General features: G+C 45.3%; 1 protein-coding gene and 1 pseudogene across 4 annotated transcripts in view; one reads left to right on the top strand and one right to left on the bottom strand.

Annotated features, from left to right (window-relative positions):
- The window catches only part of LOC141775439 (endonuclease domain-containing 1 protein-like), a 39,143-nt gene extending 34,432 nt beyond the window's left edge, over positions 1-4,711 (top strand). For all 4 annotated transcript variants that reach the window (XM_074648799.1, XM_074648800.1, XM_074648802.1 and 1 more), the window contains 2 exons: positions 1,664-1,997; positions 3,312-4,711. In XM_074648799.1, the coding sequence (XP_074504900.1) occupies positions 1,689-1,997; positions 3,312-3,917 (915 nt within the window). In that variant the 5' untranslated portion in view covers positions 1,664-1,688 and the 3' untranslated portion in view covers positions 3,918-4,711. The remainder of the gene's footprint in view (positions 1-1,663; positions 1,998-3,311) is intronic.
- A 2,032-nt stretch (positions 4,712-6,743) lies between these two features.
- Positions 6,744-11,960, bottom strand: LOC141775440 (uncharacterized; annotated as a pseudogene).
- Positions 11,961-13,333: the final 1,373 nt, after the last annotated feature.

Genomic DNA, 13,333 nt, shown 5'->3' on the forward strand with positions numbered 1-13,333 from the left:
AAACAGTCTACCACCCACAACTCAAAATTAAAGATTCATACAGTATGTACTCCTTTTATCCCTGATCGTATCCTGGAATTTCTCCTCAGACAACACATTTACGACCACATGTGTAGGCACTGTTAATAATTTAAGGTGATGCTTTAAGCTATGAATTTTTAAGAAAATCCCCTCTATTCGTGGCAGGGTGTATTGAAAGGAGCAAGATTTCAGATTTCCACCTGCAAGAGAAACTAATCAACATTCATAAATCAAAAATTAATGTATAAATATCTTGAGAGAGGTAGGGGAGTTGTAAAGGACATTCAAGAGGGTATTCCCAATAATGGATCAAGCACATAACGAAATAAAGAAGCCACCGACTTTTGGTAAAAATACCAGTTGAGAAATAATGGAAGTACTGTATGGAGCGTTTATATCTTACTGAAAATATATCTGGTTCCCACAAATGAGAGAAGAAATACGAGAACACGCACAGAAACTAGAGAGAGACAGAAAATAAAACTTGCTGACTTGTCGAGAGCAGCGTGTTTTGTGTAATGATGTCAATTAATGGGAGACACACCATATAGGGTCAAAATCTTAACTCATAGATATCACCATGAAACTTCCCCAGTTGATTACTTACATTAAGATAATCATTTTTTTGTATTACAAGTTTTCTGAAATTGTATATGTAAATATGCAGATGCAGCATTATCTAATGCAACTTTTGGTGAATTTAGGAGAAATCTACAGATGCAAATACACAAAGCGTAGTAGAATAAACACCTAAATGTGTATTTTGGATGTTTTATTTCCGCTAGTCTGAAAGAAGACATGTTATGGAAGTAAAATAGCACAAAATCTCTAAATTGACCAGTGCATGAAAAACAATGTTTTTGGGGTGTCTCCCCGTAACAAACATCTGAGAATGCATCAAACAACTCCCAGAGAAAGTTTAGGACAGTATACCGAAGAAATGTAAGAATCAAAATGAGTGTTTGCACCTCGAGCATCTCACTTTAACCCATAAAGAGCTCTGCATCATTCAAGATACCTGGAAGTCTCCCATGATGCTTTATCGTTTTTAGACAAAGTGTCATAAAGCTGGGGACAGATGCTCTGCAGGGAACAACATCTCAAGAGGTCTGTCGTCACTGCAGCTATAAAAACTTTGTCTGGGAACGGACGTATACAAGACAACAACGTCTACAACAGTCAGCAACCAGAAACTGCACTGTCACTTCCCTATAGCATTTAACATACAGATCTTTATCTCCAGCATTAGACCTGGTAGATAACTAACTAATATTCTAGTCAAGAATAAACAAGGTCAATCTTGATGCTCAGTTTTTGGAGTGCATCTTCTTTTTCCACATCTTCATCCATCAAACGATTACAGATGGTCTCCACCTCAGCTGACGTATTAAAAAAAGGATCTGCAGTTCAGTTGTTTCCCAGAAGGCAGCCTGACTGCTGATTAGCAGGGGAAGTTTGATCGGGGTAGGGTGTGTGTTACTCTCACCCACTCGCCACAGGGTTCCTGCTGTCTGTATGTATATAAGAGGAACCCTCAAAGACCTATACTTCAGACGCTGAATGGACACAGAGGAAATATAGGCTTTATGTAACTCTGGAGCTTTGTCTGAGAGGAAGTCCGTGTTCGCTGGCATCTCTACAGCCGACCTGCTGCTCAGTAGTCCACGATGTCTCAAAGGAAGATGCTGCAATTCTCAACAGGAGCTCTGCTTCTTCTTCTCCTACCCTGGTTTGGTGGTCTGGTCCTCGGAGAGATCAGCGACGACTTCTCCCACTGCCTCGATTTCTTCTACAATAAATCTCCACCAAAGGGTTTCAGTGCAGCAGGATACCAGCCAATATGCCAGCGCTACGAAAACCAGTACCACTTTGCCAGCCTGTATCACCGTCAGCACCGTGGACCACTGTACTCTGCGTACGTACTCAGTCCAGCAGATGGCAAACGGCCCAATTCTACCTGGATGTATGAACCACAGGTAAGTGTGTGGTGTTCAAGAGCAACCGCTTTCTTTAAAGACTAACTGTAGAGTGTTATTTTGTTCAGTATGATGTGTTTAGATATGCTAGGATCATACTCCCAGTTTACAGTTTATTCGTTTTATATTTACTTTTGTCCACCCCATTTATGTCAAATAGTGTAGGCTAAATAACAGAAGCACTTCTCTGTATAATGCAACACAGCCCAACAGCATCACAAACTACATTTTCCAAAAGTTTAATCAACACCGTTCTAAAAAAGTTAATATTATTTTAAGCTTCATGAAGGTAGGATTTATTGCAGGACTGTTGTGTTGATGCATTAGTTTTATATAGCTGTACCTAATAAACTGGAAACTGAGTGTACGCTCTCATTATATAGATTAGCAGGAAAAGTCCTGACAAGTAAAGTAAAGCTCCTCCTTGGTTTTTGTTATTCTACACCGGAGCGTCTTCCTTTGGTTCAGTGACCTCGCAGGTGTTTTTCTATAAAGGCATTATTGTAGAGTTATGTGTCTAAATCAGTGTTTCCAAAACTTTTTTTCTGGAGACCCACTTTTTAAAAATTACAAACCATCGCAGCCCAATTCAAAATATTCTATGAAATCAAATTTGTGCATAAATGAACGTTCCATCAGCCACGTCGAAGAGATATACGTTTGATAAATCAAATAAATGCATTTAGGCGGAGTATATGGACTAATTTTTTTCTTCATCAGTAATCAAAACAGAATGTACACTAGCCTTTCATATTAGATTCAGTGTTATAGGCTACAATTATCAGAACAATACGAACATTCAGGCTTCCTCATGTGGCTCAAAGCTGCAAATTTATTTGGCTACCCTAATAGAATCTCCTGCTACCCACCTGTAAGTCCCGACCCAGTCTTTGGGAATGGCTGGTCTAAATAACTCGGATTTCACAAATACGCAAAATATCAGCATTGCCATGTCGATCTAATTGGAATTTAATTTACGTTTTAAGGCTAAGAGTCAATGTGACAGAGAACACTAGAAGTTTGTGTTTAATTGAAGTGGTCAATGTGTGATTGGTGCAATGAGGTTTTTACCATAACCTTCAAGCTGAAGCAAAAGCAGCCTCTCTTAAAATGTAAATACAAAAATGTTGTCACACACGATCTTTTCTCTGGTGAGATAACAAAGAAAGGAAAGTGGAATTTCACAAGTTCTGTTTTCTTTTTTCGAACGACGAGTCACATGACTATTCAACTCAAACAGGATGAATAAGCAGCAATATACCCTTTTGTATAGCTTCTAAACAGTGACACGTCCTTCTCTCTCTCTCTCTCTAGTTGGCGTTTTCCCGTGCCAGCTCAGAGATGGAACCCTTCCACATCCCCGTGGACCAGAATGTGATTGAGAGCCAGGCGGTGGTTAAGGACTACAGGAACTCCAACTTCACCAAGGGCCATCTCAATCCCAGCCTGCACCAGAAGACAAAAGAAGACCGTGAGGCCACCTTCACCCTGACGAACATCGTCCCTCAGAAAGCGGGCTCCAACTCGGGCCCGTGGAGCAAACTGGAGAACGGGGTGTTGAAAAAATTCAAGGCCTTCTGCAACGGGTTGATGCATGTGATCACCGGAGTGATGCCTTATGAGTCTGAACCCCGCTGGATCAACAACAGGGTGTCTGTTCCTGAGTACATGTGGTCTGCCTTCTGCTGTCCATCCTACAGGTCTGGCCTTCCTGAGCATGTGAAGCCCTTTTTCCCCACGCATGCTGCAGTGGGAAGGAACGACCGCAACAGTGGCGAGGAGATTGTGCCGGTTAATGTGAAGGCGAGGGCCTCGGTGAGGGGCTATGATGTGAGGCGCATGTCTTTAGAGACTCTGGAGGGAATCCTGACACAAAGGCTGGGCATGCCCATCACTCTGTTTGATGGGCAGTGTCAGTAGCAAAGCCTAAAAGCTTTAGTTTCTTGTTGAAATCAAATGTTAAAGGAATAGTGTGTAAAATATTGGTGGCTCTATTAGGAATATAATAGAATATAATATTCATAACTATGTTTTCATTAGTGTAATCACCTGAAACTAAGATCATGTTTTCATTAGCTTAGAATGAGCCCCTCATATCTAAATTGGGAGCGGGTCCTCTTCACGGAGTCTGCCATGTTGCTCCGCCATGTTTCTACAGTAGCCTAGAACGGACAAACCGAACACTAGCTCTAGAGAGAGACTTTCATGTTTTTATGTTACCTGAAGGTCACCGTAGTTCTCCGGCTTGTGAAACTGCGGTAACGTGAGCCGCAGAGCGCAAAAGCGTGATACCGCCAGCCGGCGTCTGACTTTCGTTGCTCCTAATGTTGTGTTGTCATGGTAAGGAAGGCGTCTGAGCGAGGCGAACAGCGTTACCATAGTTTTGCACTTGGCGGCTCACGTTACCGTAGTCTCTGAAAGGGAGGAGTGAGCGGAGGGGTACTCTGCTGGTTGCACTCTGCAACCGCACCACTAGATGCCGCCAAATCCTACACACTGTACCTTTAAGTGGGTGTGCACTGCAGTCGTCACCACGTACAGCCCATCGCTTCATCTTTTATTACTACATGAATGTTTGATTAAACAGGACTTGATTATTATCTCATGATGGTTTGAAATGAATTTTTCCAATGGTTAGGGTATTGTAAAAAAATATTTTTTTCTCTTTTGTCAATGTCATCCTGTAACATCTAATAAAACGAGACGGAAATAGATGAAGAGCCTCCTGATGGAACGTTTTATTTCAAATAAGTATTAACTTTGTTTACACAAATGCAAACACCTCCCAAATAAAATGGTTCCAACACAATACATAGTCCTGCAGCAGGCAAAAGACCCATAAGAGCCAACTGGATGTATAAATCACAAAAATACTGTCATGCAAGAGCAACACTTAACTTTTTAGGTCTAACAGTGGTGTGTTGAATGTGATTTTGACAGATTGTTGTTGTTTTTAAATCAGTTGTTAGCAACAACAACCCTTCTTGTATGGCCGGATAAACCTGCTGGGGGGCCCTGAGGCAAAAATGAGCTAATGGGCACCTGTTTATCCCACTCTGTGTGCAATGTGCACTGTTTCTCTGTGCTTGGAAACTAAGTGGCTCCAAGCTGGCTGTGTGGTAAATAAACACAAATATATTCAGGAATATGTTACACTTAAGCACAAAACTGAAAAATAAATAAATAAATAAGGTGTTGAATCTCAATTTTGACACAGGAACCCTTTTCTGGACAGGAAGGGCCTCCAGTCGAACCAGGTTTCAGTTTGTTATAATGTCAGTTGATGTTGTGCTTTAGTGGTGCATCGTCCCAATCGTCCTTTTTCGGAAGGAGGTAGATTTTCGGAGTTTTCGCACACCAGTCATGTTGGTCAGAACGGCTTGAGTTGCGCCTATATTTATGAGACTCCGTGGTCCAAACCAGGACGGCAAACTGTATTATTCCTCTACTCCATTACCACTAGACAGGATCCACTCCTTCTGGTTTTACCTATCACAATAAAAGCCCTAGACATATAATATCCGCAGGTGAGTAATTTGCATTTTGGTGTTGTTAATTCATCAGGCCCTTGGTGTGTAAAGGCCTTAAGCCTGGAGCTTCTGGGAGGCCCATTTTGCATGATTAGTAATCAGCCTTTCTTCCTGTGCTCTATATAAACAATACAGTTTAATTGATTAATGTGTACCCTTACACTATGTAAAGCAAATAATACAGTTACAGGATATACATACCACAAAGAAAGTTAAAGAGAACTTTTGTGTTGTTTGGTTTGCAGCCCTTTTCCACTTTCCAAAGCCCAGTTAGCCTGGCTCTGTCCAATACATAACAACAACTGAAGCTTATTAATTAACATGTTTGCCTATATTTAGTTTGTTTAATCCGTACAAAGACTCCACAAAGTCACTGTACAAAAACAAATGGATAAAACATGTTAATCAGTGAGCTTTAGAGGTGCTGTTAGGTGGACTTTCAAACAGAGCCAGGCTAACTGTTTCCCTCTGCTTCCAGTCTTTATGCTAAGCTAACCAGCAGCTGGTTGGAGCTTCAGTGGTATTCTTGTGTATTGTTTCATTGTTTTGTTTAGTATATGTGTCTTTATGATGATTTGGTGGCCAGTAGTGACCTTTTGTGACATTTGTGTGTGCTACTTGTGTGAATATATAGGATAAGGGTGTTGCGATATACCAGGTATTGACAATAACCATGAAAAATGAAATATTGATATGTTAATAATACACATGATAATATTGTATAAATAATCCAGCACCTCTTAAATCATTTTATATTTACAGTTATGGTTACAGACTATCTCTCCACCTCCCTACACTGGTATTTTGAGTGTAATTCATTTGCCAAAACAGACAGAGACAAAACGCACAATAAACAAAGTTGAAGTTGAATTTCACTTCAAATTTTCTATAGATAATGTGATAATATCATGGGAAGGAATGACTGCAACAGTGGAGAGGAGATGTGCCGGTGGATCCCAGAGCAGACGCCAGCTGTGATGTGAGACTGATGTCCTTAGAGACCCTTGAGGACATCTCGGAAGTAAGGCTGAAACCGCTTGTTTAAAGGGTACTGTGAGTAATAAAGGGTGTCAAGCTCTAGTTAACTTACCTGCACACAGTTCATCTATCATAGCCCGGGTTCTTATGGGTCGCTAAGTACAGCATAACCCCCCCCCTTAGTGTTTACTAACCCCGTGATTTCCCCATAAAACAACACTGAAGTGGGTGAAGAGCCTTCTGATGAATTGAAATATTTATTTCTTACTGATAAGACCAAAACACAAAACATACAAAATACCAAGCTGTCAATTATATTGTCCGGCATAAAACCAGGGCACGAGGGCATCGGCTTCAACGTGATTGACTTATTGATAAAAAGACAAAAATGTACAATTCATTGATTATCATAAATAAGTACAAGCTTTGTACATACAGATGAGAACACCTCAAATTAAAACAGCTGAAGAATGAAATATAGAGAAACACCATGTACAACTGACTTCCTGTCAACTTTGGACATTTGCCTTCTTTATGTACTCAACAAAAATCGTCCACACAAATGTATCTGCTTCTTTAACTTAAAAGTTAATTTAACTTCTTCATCGTGTCAGAGTGTGTAAGAAAAGCAAAATCACTGAGAATAAAATTAGCATCCACCGGTCACATTCATCACTTAAAGTCCACCACATTCAATTAAAAACCTGCTTTTTTCCTTTCCAGTTCTATCAGAGATTTGAAGGAGCGCCTCTAAAAACACTGGTGGTTTTTCAGTTGCTCCACATCACTAAAGCCACTTCCACAGTTGGAGCACTGGAGTGCCGCCTTTTCACTGCTGTGTATGAGCTGATGTCTCTTTAAGTACTCCACGCGGCTGAACCGCTTCCCGCACGCTTCGCACCCGTACGGACGTTCGCCCGTGTGAATCCGCTGGTGCCGCTCCAAGTTGCCCAGACGACTGAAGCTGCGTCCGCACTGAGGGCACCGGTGCGGCCTCTCGCCCGTGTGCACCAGGTGATGCCGTTCCAGCGAGCGCGAGTGCGTGAAACGCTTCCCGCAGATCTCGCAGCAGTGCGGCCTCTCGGCGGCACAGGCGCATTCGTGATTCTTGAGAGCCCAGGCGTGGCTGAACGTGTTGCCGCAGTGGGCGCAGGGGAAAAGACCTTCCTCTCCGCTGTCCTGTAAATGATTAGCTCCTAGTGGACAAGGGTGCTCCTCCATCTCAGCCTCGGTGGTGAAGCCTCCTCCACACTGCGGGCAGAAGTGGAGCAGGTCCGCGCCGCCCTCCTCTTCCCCTCCGCTCTCCCCGATACTCCCTGAAGCAGACAGTGGGGGCAGGTGCTCCGACTCTCCCTCCTCCACCACGTCCTTTCCAGTCATGACCGCCGCCGAGTCGCCCTCTCTCGACTTCTTGGACCAGCCTACCTTCAGCTCTCTCACGGCGTCTTTCAACCTGCCTGGCCCTATCTGCTCCTCTCTCTGCAGGGTGGGCGGCTCCAGCTCTTCGTCCTGCTCCATTCCATCAAGACCAATGTACTTTGGGGCCAGGCTGTCCTCGCTTTCTCGCACTACCTCCGAGTCTGGGCTGACGGGCTGGGAGGCCGTCAGGGCGGCCTGTTCGCGGCCTCTCTCGGCCCTCAGTGCGGATTCCAGACCCCTCAGCTCATCCATGGTCATGCCGCTCTCCGACGGCTCCGAGGATTCCCCGTCCCAGTCCTCCTCCTCTTCTCCCTCACCCGAATGAAGGGTCGGGGGACGATCTGACAGCTCTCCTGAGCAGAGAGAATGAGAGAGAGAGCCGGCATGAGCAATCATTTCCACTTTCTTTCAAACTATTCGGTCTCTGAACATTTCACTAACTCCCCCTCCCTCGATCAGTGTGTCCTGGGCTCATTACCTTCGCTTTGGGCTCTGGAGCCGGTTTGGAGGTTCTGGTTGGGCGGGTCCATCTTCAAAGCTTCCTTGATTAGCTGGAGAGAGGCGGGTTGATAGCCCTCTGTTTGTGGAAACTGCATTGAGAAGCACATAGAAACTTGTGAGTAACTCAGGTAGAATTATGAAATGCATTGTTGAATTTAAATACTTTTTCATTTTAACACTCATCATAGCCATACGTTCTGACCCTACCATGTTTACAATGCGCCTGGGAAATAAAGCTATATGATTTATTTAAAGCCATTTTTATCAGCCATCAAAAACACCGTGTACTGACTTCACAGGGAGGCTAATGACACATTCGGCATGCTTTGAATATTCAAATGCAGAAGACAAGTGAAGAGTGGATCTGTGCCCTGCCAAGTTGGTCACGTGGTGGAATAGCAAACAGCTTTTCACCTCTATCAGTAGTATTTCTACCTAAAAGCTTGCCGCTCTTGAGATGTGGAGAGCCCTCCTCAACAGGCTCCTCTGGAAGCTAAATATCAAATCAATAGCCTTCCCTTCATCCACTACATCTCTGCAGTGATTTGATGGCTGAAAAGCACAACTCTCTCTGTGTTAGCTCTCTTTTTCTGTCTGCGTTCTTTTTCATTTTCTCTACGAAGCTGCTGAGCGGTGCAGAGATGCTGTGCCACTTTCTCCTCCTACTCCTCCTCCTCCTCTGAGAAAGCCTGTCTCCCTCACCTCCTCTTTGATGTTGGCCGTCTCCTCCCCCTCACCGCTGTGGCTGCCCTCCCCTTCCTCGTCCTCCATCATCCCTCCCTCGTCCTCTTCTTCCCCGGGGAACTGGATGAGGTACATCTCCCTGGCCTCCTTTCCCCCTCTTCCTCTTCCTCCTGCTCCTGCTACCATCCCCACAGCTCCTGCCCTTCCTCCTCCTCCTCCTCCTCCTCCTTCACCACCAACGCCACCTCCTCCTCCTTCCTCCCACACACCTCCAGGCCAGCCTTTGCCATAAGCTGCTGCTGGGCCCTTCTTTGACTTGCCTCCTGTGGAGAAGAGAGGAAGACAAGGAAAGGGTGGGAGGGAGGGAGGAAGGAGAAAGTGAGGAGGAGGGTGGGAGAGAGGGAGGGCAGAGGGAGACAGGAAGGAGAGAGAATGAAATATGAGGGGGAGAGAGACAAGTGGGAGGAGATGATTGGAAGGCCAGGAGAGAGAGATGGAGGAGAGAAGAGGGTGGAGAAGTGGTAGATGAGAAGGAGGAGGAGGAGGAGAGGAGGAAGAGGGGGGGATTGGAGAGGTAGATGGGAACAGGAGTAGAGAGGAGGTTGGGGGGAAGGGAGAGAGAAAAAGGAGCAGGGGGAGGAGGAGAAGTGAGCATGATGGACGAGTGAGGAGAGAGGGGGCGTAGAAGGACAGACAAGAGAGCGGGAAGGAGAGAGAAACACGTGAAAGGGAGGAGAACAGCGAGAGTGGCAGAGACGAGAGGGAGAAGTGGAGTTGGCGGGGGCCGCGGGGGAGAGGAGGAGGAGGAAGAGGAAGAGGAGGAAGAGGAGAGGGAGGACATGTTGAAGGAGAAAGAGGAAGGGTGAGGATGAAAAGGTGAAAAGAGGAGAGAGAGAGACAGAGTAGAGAGAGGAGAAGTGGAGAGAGAGTGTAATTATGGCGGTGGTGGAGAGGAGCGGGAGAGGAGGATTGGAGTGGAGGAGGAGGAGGAGGAGGAGGAGGTGGGGGAGGGAGGGAAGGAGGGGGAGTATGTGTGTGTGTGCAACGTGATGAAGGAGAGAACAGAGCAGGAGGAGGTGGGGGCAGGGAGAGAGGAAGGAAAGGAGGAGAAGGCGTGAAGGAGAGAGGAGCGGCAAAGGGGAGGAGTAGGAGGAGGAGTTGCAGAGAGAGAGAGACACAGAGAAGTGAAGGAGGTGGGGGAGGAGGGAGAGGAAGGAAAGGAGGAGAAGGCGTGAAGGAGAGAGGAGCGGCAAAGGGGAGGAGTAGGAGGAGGAGTTGCAGAGAGAGAGAGACACAGAGAAGTGAAGGAGGTGGGGGAGGAGGGAGAGGAAGGAGGAAGGAGCGGTAAGGGGAGGGGGAGGAGGTGGGGGAGGAGGGAAGGAGGAGGAGTATGTGTGTGTGTGCAACGTGATGAAGGAGAGAACAAGAGCAGGAGGAGGTGGGGGCAGGGAGAGAGAGAGGAAGGAAGGAGGAGAAGGCGTGAAGGAGAGAGAAGCGGCAAGGGGAGGAGGAGGAGGAGGAGGAGTTGCAGCAGAGAGAGAGACATAGAAGTGAAGGAGGTGGGGGGAGGAGGGAGAGGAGCAAGACAGGAAGGGGAGGGAGGGAGAGTGTGCAAAAAGCACAGAGGAGTGGGAGGGACAGAATGCAAGCGGAGAGAGAGAGAGAGAGAGAGGAGAGGGGGAGGTGAAGGACAGAGGGAGCGAACATGAAGAGGAGGCGGAGGAGGAAGGGAGGAGGGAGAGAGGAAGAGGAGGGAGGGAGGGAGAGATCAGCTCTTGCCAGATGGTTTCCAACAAAACAAGTGCGTCTTCACATTAAGCCCTGACTGCATAACAAGAACCCACATTCAATCTCACTGCAATATGTAAGATATTACAGAAAGATGGTAAATGTAAAGCTTCATATAGTGTGATGTAAACCTCCTCCAAGCACTACTTACGGCCCCTCTGAACTTTTCGTTTCTTCCTCCCTCCTCCTCCTCTTCTTCCTCCTCCAGCTCCTTCCTCCTCCTCCTCCTCTTCCTCCCTCGTCTTCAGCCCGGCCTTGCGTCTGTTGGCGGCCCAGCCCATCCCCAGCTTGCGTTCACTCTTCAGCTTGGTCTCGGTGATCCTCAGCCTCGTCTTGAGAGACTCGTTCTCCTTCCTGTTGAGAGACAGCTCCACCAGGTAGTCGTTCACCATGTCCTGGAACAGCTGCGTGATCTCGCACACCGACGCTCGGATCAGACTGTCCATGACGGCAGTCAGATGCGTCTCAAACGTGGACACCGACTCCTCCATCATTGTGGCGGTACCGGCACCGGTTCCGACCTGGTGGTGGTGATGACGGGTCAACAACAGTGTCATGAGTTATCAATAAAGTTTCACACAGTCTAATCTAGCTGTCCATATACAAAAAAAACTTTATTAGTTAGCTAGCAGCTACACAATCTGTACAATCTCCATAGTAACAGTGGTTAGTACACCTCTGTTATCGTCTAATTACAGCTTTATTTAAGCAGTTTAACACCCAAAAACACGACCTAGGTTAGGTTATGTTGTTAGTAAACTTGTAACGTTAATGTAACAGTAGTATATAAAGTAGAGGAGCAGCGTGCTAGCAGCTAATTTAGCTTTTACGCACCGTTTCTTGGATGAAATCCGGAGTTGAGGAGGAACTCAGAGACGTGAAGCGACGACAGACGGACGGGGTTGACTTCACGGATCGCGGGTAATCTTGGTTGATAAGCAGAGAGACACGGTGACAAAGGAAAGCGCCATCCAACTTCTTCTCCTGCCGTCTCTCTCTCTCTCTCTCTCTCTCTCTCTCTGCTGCTCTACTGCTCCTTCTCTTCTCCTTCAGCTCTGGTTAATGATGCTGGAGCAAACTGCGCATGCGCGGTACCGTAATTACCCTACTACTCCAGAACGGTCGCACCCAAAAACATTTATATTGTATTATACATTCAAGATTCAAGATTCAAGATTCAAGCCCTTCATTGTCATTGTTTAGTACAACTAAATTATATTGTGACAATCCCATAGGTGCTAATGAAAAGATAATACAATAAAAAAAAACTCCTGTGAGGAGCTGCAGCCCTATCAGCATTTTCAAAACCAACTTATGAATGAAAGACTTTATTTCGAACATATAATAAATAAAAACAGATACAAAATAATAACAAACAAAACAAGAGTTATAGTGTCCGAAAAGGAGTAGGTAGAAGAAAAACTTATATTACCCTACCCCTTTCTCCTCTATTAACTCATATATCATAGAATGATAATATAATATAATATAAAAACTATCCCAGATTTATTTACATCCCAAGTTGAATATTTGAAAAGCATCCCAAGTTTATTTACAACCCACAAATACATCCGGAGTTAAAAAGTATATAACCAACCTTTAACACAACTCTTCCTCAACCATATACCTCACAAAAATATCTTTCTTGTATAGCTTTTTAAATTGATTTATATTTAAAACGTGTGTTGAAAGCTGCTCAGCTCTGTACTCACTGATCTTTATTCCATGGTCTTCATAACTTGCTTTTACTTGACAAGCATACTTAGCTATTGTGTGTAGCTGTGTATTGTGCGTTTTGTATGTTCTTTCTTGTATGACTAGTATGTTTCTTTGTTTTGACCTGCCAAGGGACTACAGATGGGAATTAGTTTAAAACTATAATCTGGTACGGTGCATCAAATGGGGACATTTATGTTTTAAACTGTACATGGTCCCTTTTAAAGGGACTATTTGTAACTTTCAGAAATGCTTGTAAACAACGACACCTGTGGCCGTTAAGTCAACGAAAGTCAACGTCGGGCTCGCGCTTTGCTCGCTCTAAATAGGCATGAACGAGTATCGCTCAAAACAGTGAGGCGACACACGTCAGCTAAAACCACAATATCACTCTTTATTTCAGCTGCTTGGCAGTAATGTTAGCTGACCAGACGAATGTCTCTCCATGAATCACTGCTGATCCTAGTGTTGGCTTTTCCTGCCTCAGCCTCCGGGACTGAAGCAGGAAAAGCGGGTCGGTGCCGGGGTTGAAGCAGGAAGAGAAACGTTATCGTCTCCCGACTGCGCCCGCAGGGGAGACACCGGCACCCGTTCGGACACGATAAAGTAACTCGCTGCGGAGCCCGGTCACTTCACAAGACACGGGACATCTCTGTTGGTCTGGAGGAGCTGCAGCATTTATTTCTGCACTAGATATTCTCAGAGTTAAAACTAACTCTT

Source organism: Sebastes fasciatus, chromosome 10 (genome assembly GCF_043250625.1).
Source record: "Sebastes fasciatus isolate fSebFas1 chromosome 10, fSebFas1.pri, whole genome shotgun sequence".
NCBI classification, from domain to species: Eukaryota; Metazoa; Chordata; class Actinopteri; order Perciformes; family Sebastidae; genus Sebastes; species Sebastes fasciatus.